General features: G+C 34.3%; 1 protein-coding gene across 2 annotated transcripts in view; it reads right to left on the bottom strand.

Annotated features, from left to right (window-relative positions):
• LOC142351483 (uncharacterized) overlaps positions 1 to 22,448 on the bottom strand; it is a 43,235-nt gene that overhangs the window by 9,928 nt on the left and 10,859 nt on the right. For both annotated transcript variants that reach the window (XM_075403522.1, XM_075403523.1), the window contains exons 4-5: positions 21,414 to 21,547; positions 11,463 to 11,659 (exon numbers count right to left, since the gene is read on the bottom strand). In XM_075403522.1, the coding sequence (XP_075259637.1) occupies positions 11,463 to 11,659; positions 21,414 to 21,547 (331 nt within the window). The remainder of the gene's footprint in view (positions 1 to 11,462; positions 11,660 to 21,413; positions 21,548 to 22,448) is intronic.

Genomic DNA, 22,448 nt, shown 5'->3' with positions numbered 1-22,448 from the left:
AACTCTTCTCAATGGGTTGAGTTAACAACGTTGGGTACTTTGTATCATTTTATGAAAGATTTTGTGTGAAATATGATTGATAACAATAAAAATTACTGTGACCAAATACTCAAAATCAACCAACTAACTTAACCCATATAAAAATATTATTTTACTTTTATCCAACGATCATTTCATTGAGTTTGAATTTTACCAACTCAAAAATTGTCTGATCAAATTGAACAAAAAGAGCAGAATTCGCTTATACAATGTTTCTGGAAATTCTCTGAAAGCTTTACGCGTTTTCAACATTTGGTACACCCACACATACACACACAAAAGCAGCCATACAAACACACACGCACACACACAGACACACACACACACACACACACAAACACGTATATATATATATACATATATATATATATATATATATATATATATATATATATGTTTATAAATAAGTATATATTTGAACTCTTCTCGAATGGGTCGAGTTAGCAACATATGAAAGGTTTTAAAAAAATCTTTGCGCCACTTAGATTAACGGCCATTATGAGAACTTTCAATTAATATTACATCCTATAATAAAATATATTTAATCTAAAAATCAAATATTTATCAAAAAATTGATCTGGAAAAATTGTTGATAAGATCGCAACCAACGGGACGTTACTTTTACTTTACAATGTTTTTGCCACGCAATTGTCAGCAACCTATGTTTTTACTCGGAATCAAGAAAAAAATTCTTAGTTAATATGATAAGATACCGGACTCAACATAATGATAGAGTCAGCAGCTCGTAGTGAAACTTTATGGTGCACATTTTAAGGAATGTGATAGGGCATACGTTGCAGTCACTATGTGACGTCAGCAAAAAGTAGCTTGAAGTCATAGCTCGTTTCAGTGAGCTCGCAAAAACTTTTTCAACGTATGTTTCTTGACTCAGTTGAGAGCACAGGATTGCTAATAGTGACGAGAATGTAATATTACTGCCCACGAATTTCGGAAGAGTGCGGGATTCATTGTAAGAGTGCAAATAGAGACTGCGGTTAAAAAATGTAAATTTGCTGATACTTATATATTTGCATACAACCCCCGCTGCCCCCGCTGCTAGTTAATAAAATTTTTTGCTGCGTAGACCTGAAAATGGATTAAACCTTTGGTTGCTCATCAGGGTAGTTCTTTTGGATAACAAGTTTCCATGGAATAAAAAATGTTTTTGAACCCATGGAAACAAATTTTGAGTACTGTTATCCACGAAAACCATCAAACAACATTTTCAGGAGAATTTTGCTCAATTCAAAAATAATTACAAAACAGTTGTTTTCAGTACAGAAACTTTGTAAATTTCTTTTTTAATTTTGCGGCCAAAGATTTGCTAATGTTTTTGAGTTTCGTTTTCTCTTTATCAATTTTAATAAACTTCTCTCTGCACAATATTTCAATTATTTCAAATTTAGTAACAGTTAATTTTAATTTTCCAGTTCAATTCTGGGCCTACTTGAAGACTAATTTTCTCACTTACGTCATTTTCTCCTTCAAAAATCCTGATTCAAACTTTATCGACCTTTTACGGAATACATTTAGAACTTTTATCATCGAAAAAGATGATTTGTAAGTAGCTGTCAATCAATTTATTTCATCTGATTAATACAGGCAGGTGCTTAAAGTTTAATCTTTTCAACTCTGCCTCTCTTTAAAAGTCCACAAATCTCAATTCATTCTATTCCAATTAAGATGCCCATATGAAAATACTAGAAGTAAGTGAACAGATAATTACTTTTTGGGTTGATGAAGAACAGCCCCAGAACAGCTTAGGAGACGGAATCGATTGTTTCCTAGTCAAAGTACCCTACCCTGTCTGATCTTCCTGGAAAGAGGGTGCACAAATATTGACGTATTTTGAGCACACGCTCTCTCCTTCAATTTCCGATAAAAGTGTCTTTCAACAACTCCCCCCCCCCCCCCATCTCTACACTTCACTTTTTCTCATTCACACGCACATTTCACACCACATACACCCTAACCTATCCTTTAGTAATCAGCAAAGAAAGTAATTCACATCTTTAAGTTTTAACCCCCAAACCCCCCCCCCTTGCACACTTGCCTATTATTCCACCAAACCCGTCCCCGTTCCCCTCTTTCAGTAAAAAGAGGGGAAAATTTGCGGCTCAGTCTCCGATGTTAATTGATTTGCGTGCGTGTTTTGATTGAATTTTTCAAAGACATCCTAACATTATTGACAAAAAGACAAATAAGTATTAATGCTTTTAGAATTATAAGGAATAAATGCTCATTTTCTGTTTGTCAAGATTTTTGTTCACATGAGTGGTCTGACATTTTAGAAAAATTGCAATAATACATTAATCCATTAGAAAATATCCATGAACGGGAAAAAGAACTTTCTGAATTTGACAGGGAGCGATTAGCAATTAGGCTAGAGTATCAAAACAACATTAAATTTGTCCTCACAAGAGATTTATGGAAAGCCATGCAGAACCATAACTGGGAAAAATTAGGAAAAGGTCTCTCTGAAAGCCTTTCTAAAATTTCATGGTATATTAATTGATGGGAAATAATGATGCAAAAAAGTGACTTCAGTTATGTTTCAGTATTCAATGAAAAGTAGTGACGATTTCTTGGAAAAGTAGTGACGATTTCTTGGAAAAGTAGTGACGATTTCTTGGAAAAGTAGTGACGATTTTTATTGACCATTTCTTGGAAAACTTCTTTATGAGTTTTTAAATTGAACCTTAATATATTCCTCGATAACACATTTTATATTCAAATTAATTCTATAACATTTGCCCAAATTGTTGAAGGCAACCAATTTTAGAAAATGAACAAAATTGAAAAGCAGTCCTAATATGCATAGAAACTAGCCTAGAGAAGTCAAAAAGATATCACGCAAAATGTTGAAAAAGCGGCAAAATGAGGTAAAGCGAAACATTTTTTTATTCAACGAAGTAAAAAACATAGCAGAACAAGTCCTGACCTAAAATTCAAAGAATTTTCATTGACTAAACAAAAAACTGGACCTAGAACGGACTATGATGGAATTGGGTAAAACAATTTAGAAAAAAATTCGATCCAAAAAATTGAAAAAACTGTAAAAACCAAAGTGAAATTGCCGCATGTGAACAAAAAACCACTAGCGAGAAAGCGAATTTTCGTTCTAACATCGTTTTCTCACTCTACTTTACACCGCAAAATTTCACGCCGCAAAACTACTCGCTTTTTCGCTCCATTTCCTGTTTCGGCGTGACCAAAATCACTACTCCAATTTGACTTCAAAAATCATGAAAATGAGATCTTAAAAAATCATGAGCTTTTCAAAAAAGTCAGCGCCCCAATACAATTCAAATTCTTTGAATTGTAATGAGTTTCAAAATACTGTCTGAAATGCAGCAAATTGGTGGTGTAGAGCCATATGGAAACTATACTGTCCATCAAAAAAACTCTGAAACAGGAGTATTTACTTTTTTGTTTGTCAATTTTAGACTAAAGGCACTTTTAACTTTCTAGAGTTGACTGATATTTGCGGACGACATTTTTTTGCAGAGATGTCCTTGTTTGATCAAAATCTATCCAGTCCACTAAGTTTTCTCATAAAAACGAATAACGAAAAAGAATCTAGCTAACTAAATGATAGCTGAATAACCCCCAGGTCGAGGTTTTTGTTTGTCCTTGGTTATGACGCAGACAATTTTTGAATGCACGCAGGGGGTACGATGCGTTCAAAAAATACACGGTCGAGAATTCATTTTTTAACGAGCAACATTAACGCACCAGCTACTTCAGTTCGAGCAACATTAACGCACCAGGTAAGAAAAAGAAGACAACAGATAGAAAGGAGTCACCCTCAAAAAGAATGTCCATTAGTCCGAATAAAAGAACCTAAATGTCGCATTTCAGTGTTTATGAATGCTGAATTTCTAACAAAAATTTTATTAGCTGAGCGACTTTTGGTCCTCAGAAATCCAACCAATATTTCACCAAGTACACTTTTGGTACACTAAGTGCATTTTCAATAATACACTTTTGGATACAGACAAACTAACAATGAAGTGAATAATCGAAGGCCTTTTATAGTATGAAGAGACAAGGAGGCTCGGTAATGTGCGGTTGCACATAAGGTACTGACCCTGCTCATCTACAATTTTGGCATAATTGTCTACCAAATGAGGAAAGGATAGAAACCACCCAAAATTCAAGTTTTTTTCAAAAAAAATTGGTGTATGAACTCAGTGGAGTAAAAAATGATGCATTAAATTGATGAGATATGCCAATATTAAGAAAGCGAGTTAAGACGAGCAGCAAAATCAAACAACAACAACAAACATTAATTACGTCAAAAAATTGATGTCCGTATTAAAAAACAGAACTTAATAACAAAGTCAAAATAGCGTCAGATAACATTGAAACTAAACAAATTAACTTCACCAAAGTAATTCACCAGACAAGATATGCGACCAGTCGATAATAAGGCTTGGTAACAATTAGATAATAAAGAAAAAAAACAGTTAATTTGAAAAATTCGCTTTTTTAAACAATCAATTTCAAAGTAACGAAAATCATTAGAAATCAACTAAAATATTCCATAGATTTAAGATTACCAGCGCTACTAAAGATGAGAATTAAGAACTGGCCGTATTCATTTTTCAAGCGGTTACAAAAAGAACAAGAAATAGACAACAAACAAAAACTCAGTTAAATTTTGCCAGAAAGCGCTTTCGAAACGGTAAGGCCATACTTAGGCCCTCACAATATGTTTGTTTGCATCTTATGTGAACACCGTTAGTGTATTATGTGACCTCTAATTATTGAAGCCAGGTAACAAGTAGACCAAAAAGGCAAAATTAATTAATACTTGTTTTTTTTTTCAAAAAAAAATTAATTCAGAAGACATTAAAGTCAATAATTACAAAATAAAGTAATGAAATAGGCTCTTTTATTTTTCCAAAAGAAGTTTTTGAGACCTGCAATTATCCAGAATATATCTTAAGTCTGCAAAAAGAACTTAAAATATGACAAAAATCAAAAATCATTTTACTTTTTTTTTAGAAAAGTCCGCGTCGAAGTCAGAGCGAATTCTTTAAAAGCATTTGATTTTGTTTTGTGACACCAATCTCTTTGGCACCTTCTCTTGACAAAACAATATTTTTATATTTGGCCTGTAATTAAGGAGACTGTGTAACAAACAGAAAGTAAAAGGAACAAAATTGCGAAGTTGAAGAGTGCTTTCTTAATTTTGGAAAACAATTGTTTTCAGAGTCATGAAAGCCTACAGATATCTCCAAATATCAGAGTATCAGCCTATCTCTTCTTCCATAAAAAGCCAATGAAACCGGATTATTTTACAGGAAAATTCATACGACTAAAATACAAAGCAAAAACGACAATTAAAAACAAAATTATAAAACTCATTTAAATTCTTCGAGAAAGTATTGTCTAAGCCGTTAAAACCAGAGCCCACATCCTTAAGGATTCTATTATTATTGATTGTGTTTTATTTTGAACGTCAAAATTGTAAAATATGAACTATCAAGGACGTGATAATGTAACAAAAACCAGAAAACCTGAAAAATGGACAGTTACCAGAAAAAAAGGTGAAATTTAGTAGTATCAAAGCCAGCAAACCACAACTTAAGATGTAAAACAGCAAAAATTAAAAAATTATTTAATTTGCAGTCAATAGAAAGAATAAGCATTCTTTCATTGCTGACACCAAGCTACAAGTTGACCAAAATAATTGAAAAATGGAGGCAAAGTTCAATAAGCCATCATTTACTTAAAAACCAAATATTTACCAATTTAACTTAAGCTATCAAGCAGCAAACTAGGTACAATAATATGGTGCTAATCAGCAAACGAATTGGACCTAACACTAGTGAACTTTTATTTGAAATGTACTGTTATTCAATTAAAGTATAAAAAAGATCGATTTTTTTAATGGAAAAGACCGACTGATTAAAATCCGAATTCTTTTTGGATTGTAACAGTCCCCAATTGGCCCAAAACTAGCCCTTTTATTGATGTTCGTCCATCAAGAACACTTAACTTTTCGAATATCATAGATATAGATATTTTGTTAAAAAAAAACAAAAATAAATGCTGTGTTTTTGACAATCAACGAGTAAAGTTAGCAAAAAACGGCAAGTTTCAATTACGGAGCACTCGCAACGGAATTCGAAGTAGATATAGCCCCCTTTTGAGTCTAAAAAGAATGTGTTAATGGTGTTTGGTTATGTACTTCCTGCAAATTTAATCAAAGTGGGCTAAGGAATGTAAATAGTGCTGTTTTTGATGAAAAAGTCTGAATTTTGAAATATTTAGCCAGAATTTTTGACAGAAAATGAAATAAAATAGCCGACAAAATTTATTTTGTCCTTAAGATTAAAAAAACAACAATTTCGCAAAAAAAAATTATAAAAATTTTAGCAAAATTAGCAAAATTTTATTCAAAGTATCCGGAAAATGGGAATAAAATGAACGGGATTCACTCTATTTTCTCAAAAGTTTAAACCTCTATAAATCTCTGTAAAAAACGAAAATCAAAAAAAATTTGAATTTCATTTTCTACGCTGGACAAGCTTTCTATTGATACCAGTCTCAACTCTCTATGATGAATATATCGTAAATCGATCGGCCAAAATAGTCTGAACAAAAAAACCCATTTGAGTATTTAATTCCCCCCTCAAGAGGGGTCGGAACAAAAACTTACCCGTAAGTATTTGATTCAAAATTGTTAGCTTTTTAAATAGAATTCTCATAAGATGCAGGCTAGGACAATTTTTTGTCATGCATCGACCGCTTTGGTCATTTTTACCACTTGATTTGAAAAGCATGCCAGATTATAATGAATATATGGGTTCCAAATATAGGTCTTTACAAATAACGTAAGAAAATAAAATCAAAAAGTTCTCAGTTCCACAAAAGATGAAGTATGAACTTTTATGCTTGTTCTTGAACAGGCCATTTAAGATGATTTCCGTTATAAACTTCGATGGATTTTTTTATTCTGGCTTTCTCCAAATTCCTGCTTGCAATGTTAAACCAAGCCGACTAGCTCCTACATCATGACACAAAACTTTGAGCTCATTAACTCACATATTCGGGCAATTATACCCAAACCCTGAGGTCGACTTTATCAAAAGACAATAATTTCAGATGGGGGGGGGGCATTGACTTTGAAAAGTCAAGTCTAATTCTCTCCATAATTCGAGCCAAAAAGTCCTTTCATAAAAAAACTGGATCTTTCCAAAAAAACTCTGTCTCGAGTTCGTTCCCTCAACCTACCCAAACTTAGTCGGGGATATCAACTACTGCGCCGCAACACCTTAAAAGATTGGGTTTGGAAAACAATATTTGAATATATTAAATACTTGGATATATTAATAAACAACAATAGACCAGAAGTGAAGTGCAATAAAAATAGAAAGAATTTGTGGAAATTTATTAGGAGAGATCTTATATCCTATTATACTCTCCATTACTTGAATCAAGTTCTACTCAGAACTGAACGATTTTTTTTTCAAGTTTTATGCAAGCTCAGTTTTTCATGGGCGTTTGTAAGCTTTTTCGAATATTCATCGATTTCTTATCCGATGTTTTTATAATGGTCAAACAAATAGACGGTCTTTAAATAAAATACTCATCGAATTAGACAATAGAAATATAAGTCAAGTCTGAATTCTTCGCAGCCAAACATCCAAATTTAGTTCACTGTTGCAACGTTACCGTCTGTGAAACATTTCTAGCTTTTTGTCTAATGGCCGCGACTGAATTTTCCACTTTTATTTCGCTGCAATCTTTATAAAGAGGGCTTTTAAAATTTGTTTGTACTTTTGTTGACAGAGCTGCTTTGTTGTTGTCTACCTTTTGCGTTATTTATCAATTTCTGTTGACCCAGAATAAATAAAAATGATCCTAATTCTTTTCTGCGGTCGAGTGACGTGAACTGAAAAGTTTTTCAGGCGTCAGAAAGCGGATAGATTTAATACAGAACAAGATATTCATGCTTGCTGACTTTTTAAGGCCTAAAACAAACCTATGAATGCCGTTTTGATATAAAAAAAACAATCGCTTTTAATCAGACGACATATGCGAACCATTAACAAATAATCGATAATCGTGAACTAATTAAAAGGTAAACTTATTTCTACTCTTTGCTATAAGGAAAGAACAGTAACTTTAGAGGAAAATCAATTTATGGGGGGGGGGTAATTTCAGACCAAATCTCACACAAACAAGGTAACTCTATCTCTTGGTTTTGCATAACAAGTTCCGACCAGCTAGATACGGGTCTGAGTTAATCACCAATAAGTAGTTTTATTGACTCTCAGACTGTATTTCGATTTTCAAATGCCAAAAAAGTAATTTTTCAATCAAAACAGAATTTGCCAGATCAATTCATGAAACTTTCCCAGATATCAGAAAATCACTCCATCAATCGAAAAAAAAACTGACAGCCGATTAAAAAATCTTTAATGCAAATGGAAAGTCGACAACTTCATCTGTTCACATGTGGAAAATCATATCACTTTTTCAATTACTTAATCTAAAATTGACATCCCATAAAACTCATGTTTGATATCTCCACAAATTCAAAACAGTGAAAGTCAGGAAAAAAACGTTTTTAAGTTTTCTGACAAAGAGTAGAACCATTCTTATATGACGGGTTCCGCAAAATATCTTCCGTTTTACCATAGGTTTGATGAACATAAAATAATTGTTCTGAAAATGAAACATGGCCATGGACTACCGCAAACAAAAACATTCGCGGTCAGCTAACGCACTTTTCAAATAGGTTTCAAAGGAAATGACTTTCAATAACACCAACAGTAGGTACTGTAGAAATGGAATTTCTAACTTAAGCTATCTTAAGAAATTTAAGAAAACTTAAGAAATTATGGCAAAGTACTAACCTTGGGTTATTTCTCAGAAGTTTCGAATGAAATTAGATTAAAAGAATAATGGCTAAGTAAGTTAGGACTTTAGAGGCGGTTTATTCAACAAATATTGATTTTGATAAGTACTGACAATTCTGACTTTGTCTGAACTGAACGGATTCATAACCTTTGATGAAACTTAAGATTTCTCAGCTCAAATTAGAGGTTACTTACTAAATTGGGGATGAACTTGTTTTAACCATGGGACTTTTTGGGACTTTTCGCATGAGATTAATTTATAAAAAGAAACCGGACTTGATCATATCTCTTTTATTTACTTTTGCGGAGTATATATACCGCTTGATTTTTGTACTTTCTTAGAGCTTCTTTTTGAAATTAATTTTGTAAGTGAAGTCTCTCTTTTCTTTTGGTAAGACAGAGAGTTCTTAGCTAGATTTCGGCGTGTTTTTGTTATAGTTTTCTTAGTAGGCATAAGTACTAGAAGTTAACTGGTGTAAGTTAACTTTTGCTAAGTATAGAAGTGTGCCCGTTTTCCTTTATAAGTTAGTTTGGGCAGAAGGTCTTTAAGAGAATTAAAGTCGCCTAGAGGGCTAACTTAGAGAAAAACTAAACTCAGGAATTATTTTCAAAACTTGTTGGAATTTAGAGGCTAAGGCCCCGAACCACCTTAGCTGAATTTTAAATTCTACATTGGCGACCACAGAGGGATTATCAGAGTTTGAAGTTTGATTTAAAGCTCATGATTTAAGGAAAATGTGAAAGTTGTCTATATGTGATAACGTGAAAGTTCTAAGCATATAAATAAGGCTTTAAAAAAATTGCGATCTTTAATTACCTTGCTTCGTTGTACTAGAACCAAAGTGACTTCAACTTCACTGAGAAATGTCATCACAAGAGAAACTTGGTCTCAAACAAAAAGTTGGCGAGAGTATCACAATGTGGGCGGACAGGGTTTACCAAAAATGCTATCAAGAGAATCTAGGAAAAACGGACCAAGAGTTGGATCGTCTGGCCCACTGGATTTTCATCAACGGGCTACAAGTGGAGAGCCTGAGGAGTAAACTTCGTAAAGAGCCATTTGTGGGGTATGCTGTTACGGTGGGCTTAACTATTGAACTGGGAATCAGTAGTGCAACACAGCCTCAGCCGGTAACAATGCGGGACGATGATGATGATGCTTGGAGCACTACTGCGACGATTGGGGAACAAAATACCAGAGATGCCGGCACACAAACAGAGATGGAGGTTCTCGAAGCAGCATTCAGTCCCGAATTTCACTTCCGTTTAATTCAATTGGTCCTCTCTGGGCAACAGAAAATGAGATGGGCTCTTGAACACTTGATGCAGGGACAACAGGCAATTGTTGGAGGCCAACAAGTTCAAACAAGGTCCCGGGTAGTATGCCAGCGGTGTGGTCAAGAAAGCCACTACAGTCGGGGATGCGCAAGATAGAAACGATTCGTGTGCAGTGTTGTCTCTCCTCGAAAGCATCAAATCAAAAGAACTTGCAACTGTTTGTGAATACGCAGACCAAGGACTAACTAAACCTTTTATAAGTTCTTTTTCTATAAATTTGTTTTATATTTCTATTTACTGATGTAAATCGTTTAACTATGTAATTATAACTATTCAGGAGAATAGTTAAGTCCGAGTGGGTGGTGTAGAAATGAAGTTTCTAACTTAAGCTATCTTAAGAAATTTAAGAAAACTTAAGAAATTATGGCAAAGTACTAACCTTGGATTATTTCTCAGAAGTTTCGAATTAAATTAGATGGAAAGAATAATGGCTAAGTAAGTTAGGACTTTAGAGGCGGTTTATTCACCAAATATTGACTTTGATAAGTACTGACAATTCTGACTTTGTCTGAACTGAACGGATTCATAACCTTTGATGAAACTTAAGATTTATTAGCTCAAATTAGAGGTTACTTACTAAATTGGGGATGAACTTGTTTTAACCATGGGATTTTTGGGACTTTTCGCATGAGATTAATTTATAAAAAGAAATCGGACTTGATTATATCTCTTTTATTTACTTTTGCGGAGTATATATACCGCTTGATTTTTGTACTTTCTTAGAGCTTCTTTTTGAATTTAGTTTTGTAAGTGAAGTCTCTCCTTTCTGTTGGTAAGACAGAGAGTTCTTAGCTAGATTTCGGCGTGTTTTTGTTATAGTTTTCTTAGTAGGCATAAGTACTAGAAGTTAACTGGTGTAAGTTAACTTTTGCTAAGTATAGAAGTGTGCCCGTTTTCCTTTATAAGTTAGTTTGGGCAGAAGGTCTTTAAGAGAATTAAAGTCGCCTAGAGGGCTAACTTAGAGAAAAACTAAACTTAGGAATTATTTTCAAAACTTGTTGGAATTTAGAGGCTAAGGCCCCGAACCACCTTAGCTGAATTTTAAATTCTACAGGTACTAATCATCTATTGTATCCTAGATTTTATTCAAATGATCCTTGTACAATGGTAGAACCCCATCCATGAATCATTCTCTGATCAGTATAATTTTACTCTGTGCAGAGAGTAAATCAGAGATGAAGGAAAATTCTGTGCAACACTGAAGCTAACTTGGTCAGAGGATAAAGCAAAGTTGCAGTATCGTCCAACTTCTTCTGTTCGTCCTCTAAGTGCAGAATCCGGTATCTGTACAGTTTGGACTGATATGCAAAATTGAGCTTCTCGAAGTCCTCCTGTTGTTTTTGAAGATCTCCAATCGAGTTCTCTTCAGCTAGTTTCTTCGCAAAGAAGTCGGCTGCATTGTCGAGCTGAAAAGGAAAAAACTCAGCTCTTTTTAAGACATTATTTGTCGCTCAATTAGGCTCTCTCATTGGTATAACAAATTAAACCCAGTTTACCGAACCCCAAAAAATCCGGGTTTTTCCCATTAAAGCCCCCCCCCCCCCGCTTAGTGGTCAGATGACCTAAAGCCCCCCCCCCCCCCCTATCATGGTAGTTATACCATATTGAGGGGCTATAATTTCATGGGGGGCTTTAATGGGAAAGACCCAAAAATCCTACCGAGAATCTTATATTTCCTTTCGCGTGATTGAATGGTCAAAATACCTGGAAATTTTAAAATTTTTACTCCTTAAATTTTTTCCTACGTTACCGGCATCCCTAAATTGAAATCTTGTAGGTCTGTCAAGTCTTGGCCACAACGACCTTGGGCAACGATTGCAACATGACTTATGAATCAGTAATATTAGACCTGCAAAAAGATTAAAAGATATTGACTAGGCATTAGTTCCGCTTAAGATAAACGGCTTCTGAAACTTTGTTCAAACTTCTAGAAACCATAAGTAACAAAAAAAAAGAAAAATTACATTTTAAAAAATAATTTACTAGTATAAGGCAATTTGTGATAACTTTAATAAGTTGCACCTATTGTTCAGGTTTCTCATTTTTTCTTCCCCGGTTACTTTTACAAACAAAGATACTATAATTCACAGATCTTTTTCAGGTGCCACAATTGATGGGCTGAAAATTGATAAGAGGTTGATGCAATGACATGCGAAGTAATCATCAGAAACAACTAAATGAATTTCTGGATCTTTTCCGTGTGCCCCCACCCCCCCCCCTCACTGGGTTATGCACCCCCCACTTACAGAGCATGTGTCATTACATAATGAAACATTATGTAAAAATATGGCACGCGCGTCTGGGGGCGCAAATAATAAGCTTGGGGGACAAACGGAATTTCATATCCGAAACAATGTTAACAAGCGACAATTATTTTGGTTGACACAAATTTTTGAGTAATTTCAAAAAATTTGAATATGAACGTGTGTCGCTGAAACGAATATATGGGTGAACAGAATTGTTGTTGTGATGTGACACTCAGCTTTTTTCTGGATTCATTCAATAATGCTATCAAATTATCTAGTAAACTGGATTTCCCGCTTGAAAAATATATTCTATTTTTGCCTCTTTGCCTCCCTGGAGTGAATCAAGTTGAATAACACTTCGATCATAAAAGTTGTCTGCAAGTCAGTGATTCAAATTTTGGATCTATTCTGTTTCGGCGCCCCAGCTTAGTGAGCATAAATTTTTTATGACCCCCAGACGCACGTGCTATTTTCTTACATAGTAACGTGCTATATAACCACATTTAATTTGTAACTGGGGGTCATGAAAAACACTGGCGGCCGAAACAGAATAAATCCCAAATTTCCTCGCTTCACAGCAGAAAAAAAATTTTACTTGGAACATACGTTGAAATACACACGTGCACGTCAGAAAATGCCGAAAATCGGCAAAACATGAAATATGCTAAAAGGTGTTATATACATTTCCAGAAGCTGATTTTAATTAACCTTCGCCATTTTAAAACGTAGAGGTCTGGCGTTTTATGCAAGTTTATGTGACTCTGCAAAGGTCACTTTGAATTTCTGACTCAACATCTCGAACCCGGTTTTGATAAACGTCAGAAATTGCCAAGCAGAGTCACGTAACTTATACAAACTGTTGACATAAGTTAGAATAACACTGAACTGTCTTTGCTTAAATTTTCTACCTTAAACTTACGTTCTAAAGATATTGACAGCTGAATTGGAATTTGTCAGCTTTTTAAACTGCCAAAACTTAACACCAAATAATGTTCAGGTAATTTTTAAGGTAAATTTACCTAAGATTTTACAGTTTACCTTTTAAGTTTTAAGTTTTTGTTAAAGTTTTGTTAAAGATAAAATTTTAAGTTTTGTTAAAGTAGAAATTCAATACTTATAAGGTAAATTCACATGAACGTTAAGGCGGCGCCCCCCTAAAATTTCAAGTAGTTTTCAGTTAAAGTTACGGTAAGTTGAGGTTCGCTAAGGTAAGACAAAACTACTTGAATGTTTCAGGTAATCTGGATTTTTTTCCAGGTATATTTATCTCAGCATTATTTTGTGTCTTCTCAAGGACCGATCTATTAAAGTTTACCAAAGTTTTTTTCGAAAGCTGTCAGAAATTTTTTTGCAATGTTTTAACAAAAATTTCACAAAGAATTAATCATGATTTACCGAAGTCAGTTTCATGGAACTAATGTTCAAGTTTTGCAGACTTCAACACATGCCAAAATGATGAATTTCTAATCCCACGTTAATTAGTTTTAATTCGCTGGAAACACAAAGACATAGATAAAAATTTTTAATTCAGCTGTCTGATGAATTGCTCAGAATGTTTTGAGCAATTCTTCACAAAATTGTTACCGAGCAGCTTTAGGGGGACTGTATGCTCAAATGGGTTGCATTTTGGTTAAATTAGCCTTGTTCGCTCAATATTTCTCATCGTAGAGAGTTCTAACTGGTATCATTAGCAAGCCCGTCAAGCGGATAATACATATCTACGAAAATTTTCATTTTTTCAAAAGGAGCTGAAAACTTTTTAAAATTTGCATTTTTTTTTAAGATTTGACGGGATCTGGTCATTTTTAGCCTAGTTTTGAATAATTGAACTTGTTTTTTTGCAAACTAAGTATACGTTAGCATTTTACTTGTTTTCAATAGACGCAAAGCATTAGCAAGCATATCTAATGTCGTCGTGGAATAAAAGGATTTGGATTGTGTGGTAATGCAGTTTCTGAAATTTTTTCACGTTTCTTTCGACCAATGACCCTATAACACATAGATTTTTGTCAAGTGCCACAGTTCATGGGCTTAAAATTGATAAGAGATTGATGCAATGATTCGCAATGTAATCACCAATAATAACAAAATGCATTTCTTATCCCGGAAACCTTCAGGAGCAAAATTTATTTTGATTGGCAAGAATTTTTGAGCAGCTTCGAATAAGGGAATATGAATGTGTGTGACTGATAAAAAATATATGGGTCAATAGAATTCATCAGTTGTGCACTTCTCTTGAGAAGATTGTTATTTTGTTTTGACACCTTAAGCTTTTTTTGTTGGATCAATTCAGTATTGCCAGCAAATTTTCTATTGAACTAATATTGTGGTTGCATTTTCCGATTGAAAAGTAAATTCTAATTTTTTCATCTCTGGCGTGACTCCAATGTAATTACTCTTCAATCATAAACACTTTCTGCACGATGCGATTCCTCACTTCGCTCCAGAAAGGAAGATCTTATTTTGTAGATATGTTGAAACGCATAAGTGAACGTAATAAAGTGCCAAAAGTTGGCAATACTTGAAATCAAAGTGCCAAAAGTTTTCATATAAAGAACCAGAAATTGATTTTAATTAGCCTTCCCCATTTTAAAACGTGCAGGTCGCGCGATTTATGCAAGGTTATGTAACTCTGCAAAAGTCACTTCGAACTTCTGGCTGAACATCTCAAACTTCTCTGCGGTTCTCTACCAGCTCCAGAAGTTCTCATTGGCTTCAGTCATAGTCTTCTAACCTTTAAAAGCTGTTGATATAACGCGGAGTAACCCTCAGCTGTCTTTACTTCAATTGCCAACATATTTAGTCAGCAAAAACAGATATGAAGGAGACAGCGGACACCAAAGAAGATCACAATACAAAATTCATCTCAAACTTTTGCTAATAAAGAATGATGAGATGCCTCGAAACCAAATTCTGCGCAGCATTTTATAATGTCAAAACTTCTCGAGAAAAAATCCATCAAAGTTTATCGCGATTTGTCAATAGCTCTCAGAATTTTTTTTGTTTTTTTTTCAATACAAATTTAACCACGAGTTGATAATGACTTTCCACTTTCGTGTGGGAGTGCAGTTTCTAAAATTACATTTTTCACTTTTTTCACGTCAGATGCTGAAAGGTCAGTTTTCATTCAAGATTCCATTAAAGCTTTCAGAGATAACAACGTTTTCAATTGCAATGACGACGATGTGTATCTGTAAATCATTGTTTTATGGTCCAACTATTTGATCTCAATAAAAGAATGTCGAGCAAACTTCCTACAGAGGTATGAGTGAATCTCTGTGAAGTTTTCAGTGGACATCTTGTGGTTCTTATGACCTTGAATATAGTTTTATTCCAAAAAGAATTAGTGAATTGTTGAACCAATCCACCACTTGAAGCCTTATTTTTGTGAGCCTGGAGTTTCGTCTCATCAATGTGATTTTATATTTTAGCTAGTGGTTTTATGATTTCGATGCTACAAGTTTTCATTAAAAAATTTTTCATTTTTGTATCTGTTTACATTTGCTTTTTGTCTTATGACTGTTGTATTTATGCACATTGCCGTTGGAGCAAGTCAAATGCAGCGCAATTAAACATATATAATGTTTTCATGGAGTTTTTTCCCCAGAAATGCATGTGTTGTTGTCCGTGTGGTAGCAACCTTACGACTTCTTCTGAACACTGAAAATTCTCATTAGCTTGCCATGGAGTTATAAATGAAATTAAGAAAAACATGCATTTGATACTTAATTGTTTCATTGACTTGGAAGTAATTTGTTATCAGTAATAACTTTGTTTGTTTGAACTGTGCCTTCTTTTTTTCTCAACATGTAACGCTCTTTAATGACAATTTGCGTCGAGTTTCTTGTAAAGCAAACTCTCATATAATTTTGAAATTTATATTTTAACTGAGGCTTTTATGACTTCGAAACTGTATGTTTTCGACTTTTTGGTACGTTTCAAGATTTGCGGCACTTCTGTTGTCTTTTCACATAGTCCCTCTTATAGACTGTTCCTTTTATGTTGAAAGGGGTCCAACTGAACAGATATAAATCTTTTCAGTTGATATCTTATGTTTTGATGGCTTCAACGCGGTGTGTTTGTGAATTGTATGCAATTTTGAGTTTTTGCCGAGTATTTTTTGTTATTTTGACTGGTTGTCACTATTTGTTTTAGTTGCTTGAGAATTCATAGGTTAATCTTAATATTATTCCTTTAGGTTAAAAGCGAAAAAACTTCATGACTTTTGACATTATTTGACTTCAAATCAAACTTTCAAATGAACTTGTCATTTTTGCCGGTTTTGTTGTTCGCTTTTCATTTTATTAACCAGTCTCATTAAAGGCAGGTTCCATCTTTTTAGTGAAGAACTTATTTTGTTCAGATTAGATTTTATCTGATTCTATTTGACTTTACAATTAACTGCTTTGAAAATAACAGATCTGTTTTTTTGTCGCTTTAATGGCAGGTTTCATCAAAACTCGACATTATTTTAAAGATTTTAACAATTTTTCGGCTCATACACCAATTTTTTCAACAGAAAATTAGTTTTTGAAAGCCTCCTATCTCTTCTTGACTAGCTAGAAAAATAATTCGAAAATGTGGAGGAGCGAGAAAATTATATGCAAACGCACCTTACCGCACGCACATTACCAAGACATGTTTTTCAAGCAATTGATTATTTTCATAGTCAATTGTAGGCATTGATTTTCATCCACAATTAAAGCCTTAAAATGAAATAAGATGACTTCTATTTTTACCAAAATTCTCCGGTATTTTTTCAAGAAACTTGCTAATATTGAGTCATATCAATAATATCAACATTTTATTCATTATAACTACAGCTTCGGTTCAGAGGCTGAGTTTTGCTTAATTTTCTGTTCGATGCAAAATGTCAAAGATGGCCTTTTGTAAACTATTTCGCTATTGCTATTAACAAAATACAATCGGCCAATTTAAAAAAAAACAAAATGAACCTTTTGTAAAATCGACTTCAATTTATTGAAGATCGGATCTAAGCATAACATCACATTTGTAAGCAATTGATATCAAACAATCTGCAGCTTAGAAAACTCATCATTGATGTCTAGTCAGATAATTATTCTTTAATTTCAGCCAAACAAAAGCTTTTGCAATAAGTTTATTGTTTTTATTTGTTTCCCAATTTACCTTGGTCTGATTAACCTACAATGAGACGCCACGTGAAGCATTATTCAGAGGAGATTCGCCTAATTAAATTCAAACCGTCGCAAAAATTTATTCCCAAGGAATTCACGCTTTAGGTGAAAGACATGTCGGGAAATGACACCAATTTCCGATAGCTCCATTTCCTTGGGAACTGTTTCTCCCCTACAAACAGGAAGCCTGCGTCTGTGAACGTGAAATCATTTGGGTTTCGTGGGCTAATTAATGGCCTAAATTTGGAATATATGGCTTCGTGTACGCAAATTTGAGGAATCGATGAGGTCATTGCAAAATTGAACAAAATTCCAATAGTTGGAGAACAATTAAAACAAATTTGCACATGTTGAGTAAATCATGTTACGAAAATATCGTTATCATGCTATAAAAAGGCCGCTGTATTTTTCGCAGGATTGAAAAAGGAAAAAATTTTGAAAAAACAAACATGTAACTTAGTTAATTCATGTTCATCTTATCGCCAATGCATACAACATAGACCCCCCCCCCCCCTGAAGCAGGATAGGAATAACTTGAGCAAATTGAAACTCAGTTGAGTCCAAATTTGTTTTTAATGTTTACCAGGGAAAAGTTCGTGGAAGTGTGAACCGTATGACCGAAATGAAAATTCACGGAGTTACCACCTTGAGTATTTCAGTACTGACCAGCTAATGTTTTACACTTATTTTTCTAAGATCATGTCAAGGAATAGATTTACCAGTCTCGTTGTTCCAAACAATTAAAAAGAACAGCTTAAGGGTTGAAGTATTTTGGGGTCTTTCCCATTATAGCCCCCCCCCCATGAAACTATAGCCCCCCCCCCATTATGGTATAATTACAATGATTGGGGGGGGGGGGGGGTATAGGTTATCTGACCACTAATCTGGGGGGGGGGGGGCTATTGGGAAAGACCCGTATTTTGTTGCTGAACAGTGTTTTTGTATTGCACTAGGTAAACATGAATTTCACTGTACTAGGAGCTATATTTGGGCATCCGAGTCGTTCGGGATAATGTTACTCGGAATCCCATTTGTAGCTCACATCACCGTTAAATCTATCACTCCAACTGAGCGACAAGGTGTTTTGTTCCACGGCGCACGCAAGATATGGCCTTGCCTTCGCGGATTACAGGGCAATTCTACAATCCCCGAATTTAATATTTTGTCTTGTATGAAGTGAAATTTTGGGAAATATGCAACGAACGCAAAAACTGCAAAAGAAAGCTGTTTGCTCTTTACTTAATAATCATATATTATCACGAGCATGTTGATTAATATAGCGAAGAAAGCACGTGTTTCGGAAGTGTACAACAAAAATGAAAAGACTACATTAAAATTGCATGCACTACATTAAGATGGTATAAGAATTGTCTGGTAATTTAGCAATTGGCAGACCGCAAAAACACGATGGTTTTTGACTGGTCATAGGGATGAAGTTCTATGCTTGAAGTAAACTGATCCAGTATTCTTTTTCAGAGATAAAATGGTTTGGTAATGATTCATTACTGAATTATACCTGGCTATATCATCAATATCCATTTTATTCAAAAAAAACAGGTGGTCCTTTGGTGGAACCATTTACAATTTAAGACTATCATGGTTCAAAAGAGCAGAGAGTTGACAATTTTTTGCCTAAAATAAGACAAAAGTTCAGATATTATCAAAGAACAGCCAAAAAATCTTAAAAAATATAAAGTAGATAAACATATTTTAAACCGTTAAACCAAATCTCAGTTCATAAACATTAGCATTAACTTTAGCGTTGACTTTAACATTAAACATTAGAATTAACTAAACGGAAAGTTGTATATTGTCTGTGTTTTTTTCGGTCCTTAATACTCCAAAAAAGATAAAATTGTCAAAAATGCACGCTTCCTTTGTATCTTCACACTATAAAAGTTCAGGTAAAATTACCTGAAAAACACATGAATTTAACTGAACCGTTCAGGCAAATTGTTCTCACCTGAACAACACTTGAATGCACCTGAAATGTACCTGAAAAATTCAAGCATCACTGGCTGAATTTTTACCTGAACATGCCTAAAAACACCTGAAAAAAATGCCTGAACATTTCGGTATTGGTGTTCACTTAAACCCTTAATGGTTCCGGAAATTCTTCTTCGAACTACAAACATCAGTAGAGCTGAAGAGTGGGAAAATTTGATGCTAAACTTAACCGTAACTTTGTAAAATTCTAAAAAAGCGGAACACTGCCTAATAAATCTGTTGATGTTTTTCCTGAAGTTTGCATTTATATTGTGTTTTTTACTGCTAAATTTTTGTAGCTTCACTGCTGAATGCAATGAAAGTTATTTCCAGGTAACCACACCTGAACTTGTTCAGGTGAAAATTTACCTGAAATACAGTTCAGGTGTATTTCAGGTGCTTTCACACCTGAACTTCACCTGAACTTCTGTTTACCTGAACTTGGTTCAGGTAAAATTACCTGATTTTTTTATGTGTTGTATCAATTTTTATAATATAAACATTTGAACAGCAGAAACATTGTGACTTATTTTATTAGAAACAATATAAATGAACATCGAAAAGTATTGAAGGCTATTTGAGCTTCAAATAAAATTTCAAAGTAAAATGACTTGTGCTAAGTATAAGGAAGCTTAATTTTAAAAAACTTAGGATACCAATTGTTGTAGTGTAATAACTTTATACTTATTACATACTCGAACAGATAATATGACGCATAGGTACAAAAAATGATTTAAACAAATATAGTTGCCTTATTTCATTTCAAACGCATAAAATTTGGCCAACTTTTTTTATGCATCTAATAGGTCATACTAGGAAAAATAAAAAGAATTTCAGGTCTTTTAAAAGGCAGGGGTTTAATCGGATGAGTCCTGGAACAATTTGCCCTGGCTTAAATTCCCTCCGTAGGCTCCCAGAAGAAGTATATTTACTTTGCAGCATTTTACGCGCATTTTTTGAATAAGATTTATACTTAATAAGATGTCTCAAAAAAACATTGATATCGTTTGAAAATATAGCATATTATCAATTCCAGAGGCCTTTTTGAGCTTCAACGCCTTATTTGAAAAAAATTCGTTTTCTGATTATAATATGGCGCAAGAAATTCTTAATTGACTTGAAATTCGGCTGAAATGATTGGATTTAAATTTCAGTCAATAGAAATTTTTTGATAATGGTGCAAATTTCCCAATTTTGATTTTGATTTCTTCTTTGTAACAATCAATGCGATATGTGGTGATTACCTGCAACATACTCATAACGAGGTCTTGTGCCCAAGACATGACGGACTATTTTGGATCAACGGCTGTGGGGTCTGATAGAGCAAAAGTTGATACTCTGAACAAAGTTTTGGTCGCACACTGCGTCAGGCCAAAACAATGTTTCGGTCCGTTTGATCCAACGATACCTCATTTCGGTCTGGACGAGGATCTGGCCAAAGGCCTTGCAAGATTTATAACTGTAGAAATGTAGGTCCACTCTTATTCCAGAAATTTAACGGTGGATTTTCCACGATTTCTAACGATTTGTAAAAGCGGAATCAACCCTTGGGATGAGAGTCCGTTCAGTCGGGCATAGGGTGAGTAAAGTCTATTTGATCCTGGAGCATCAAACATGTCCAATGCCTAACTTATGACTGGTTCCGTCTGAACCCACCCACGAACCCCCCCCCCACCCCGCACCCTTTCTGCGACCAAAGTCTGTCTGGGCAAAACCAGTCTTGGTCTGAGACTTTTGCCATGGGTATGTTTTTTCAATTGTTAATAAAGAACCTTGCACTCCTGTGCCTGTAGAAGTAGTTTGAGAGATGGGGGCTCTCTCGCCATCAACACACTCTCACACTGTTCCTTCACACTCTCAACCTCCCACTCCCCCACTAGAGGCACCAACATGTCCACGTTCTCATCTGAAACAATTAACATACTGACACCCCGGCTCTATTTTTTTATTATTGGATCATTCACATCTGGTGCAATTTTGGAATTCAAGGCGTGTCTACCCCTATTCCCAAATTTTGTAAGAGTTAGACATAATCCTCAACCCGGGTGTAACGTACGCAATGTTTTGTCTACAATCACATAAATCGTTTGGGTTTTGCATGTGATTTATATAAGTTTTCGTGTAATTGTTCCGACCCCTCCAGACAATTTTGGCCGATCGATATATTCAAGGTACGGAGTTGAGACTGGTATCGTTAGAAAACTTGTCCAGCGTAGAATATGGAATTAAAAATATTTTTTGATTTTCGTTTTTTACAGGGAGTTATCGAGGTTTAAACTTTTGAGAAAATGGAGTCAATTCCGTTTATTTTATTCACATTTTTCGGAATTTTTGACTAAAATTTCGCCAATTTTGCTAAAATTTGTTAAACTTTTTCAAGAAAGTGTTGTTGATTTTATTTTTAAAGACAAAAAAAACTGTCGGCTGTTTTTATTTAATTTTTGTGTCAAAAATTCTGGCTAAATATTTCACAAAATTCAGGCTTTTTCATCAAAAACAGCACGAAATAAGTTTCTTTAGTTTACTTTGATTGAATTTTAAATTTTCAGCAAGTGCACACTCAAACAACACCAACGAAATGTTTGTAGGTTCAAAAAGGGGCTATTTCTACTTCAGCTTCCGTTGCGAGTGCTATGTAATTAAAACTTTGCCGTTTTTTGCTAAATTTATTCGCTGATTATCAAAAACGCAGCCTTTATTTTTGATTTTTAACTATCAAAATATCTATATCTATGACATTGGACAAATTAAGTGTTATTAATGGACGAACAACATTAGCAGGTCTAGTCTGGACCAATCTTGGACTG

The sequence above is a fragment of the Convolutriloba macropyga genome, chromosome 13, assembly GCF_964194025.1.
Source record: "Convolutriloba macropyga chromosome 13, txConMacr16.3, whole genome shotgun sequence".
NCBI lineage: Eukaryota > Metazoa > Xenacoelomorpha > Acoela > Convolutidae > Convolutriloba > Convolutriloba macropyga.
Note: the sequence above shows the minus strand (reverse complement) of the source record. Positions and strands in the feature narration are given on the sequence as shown.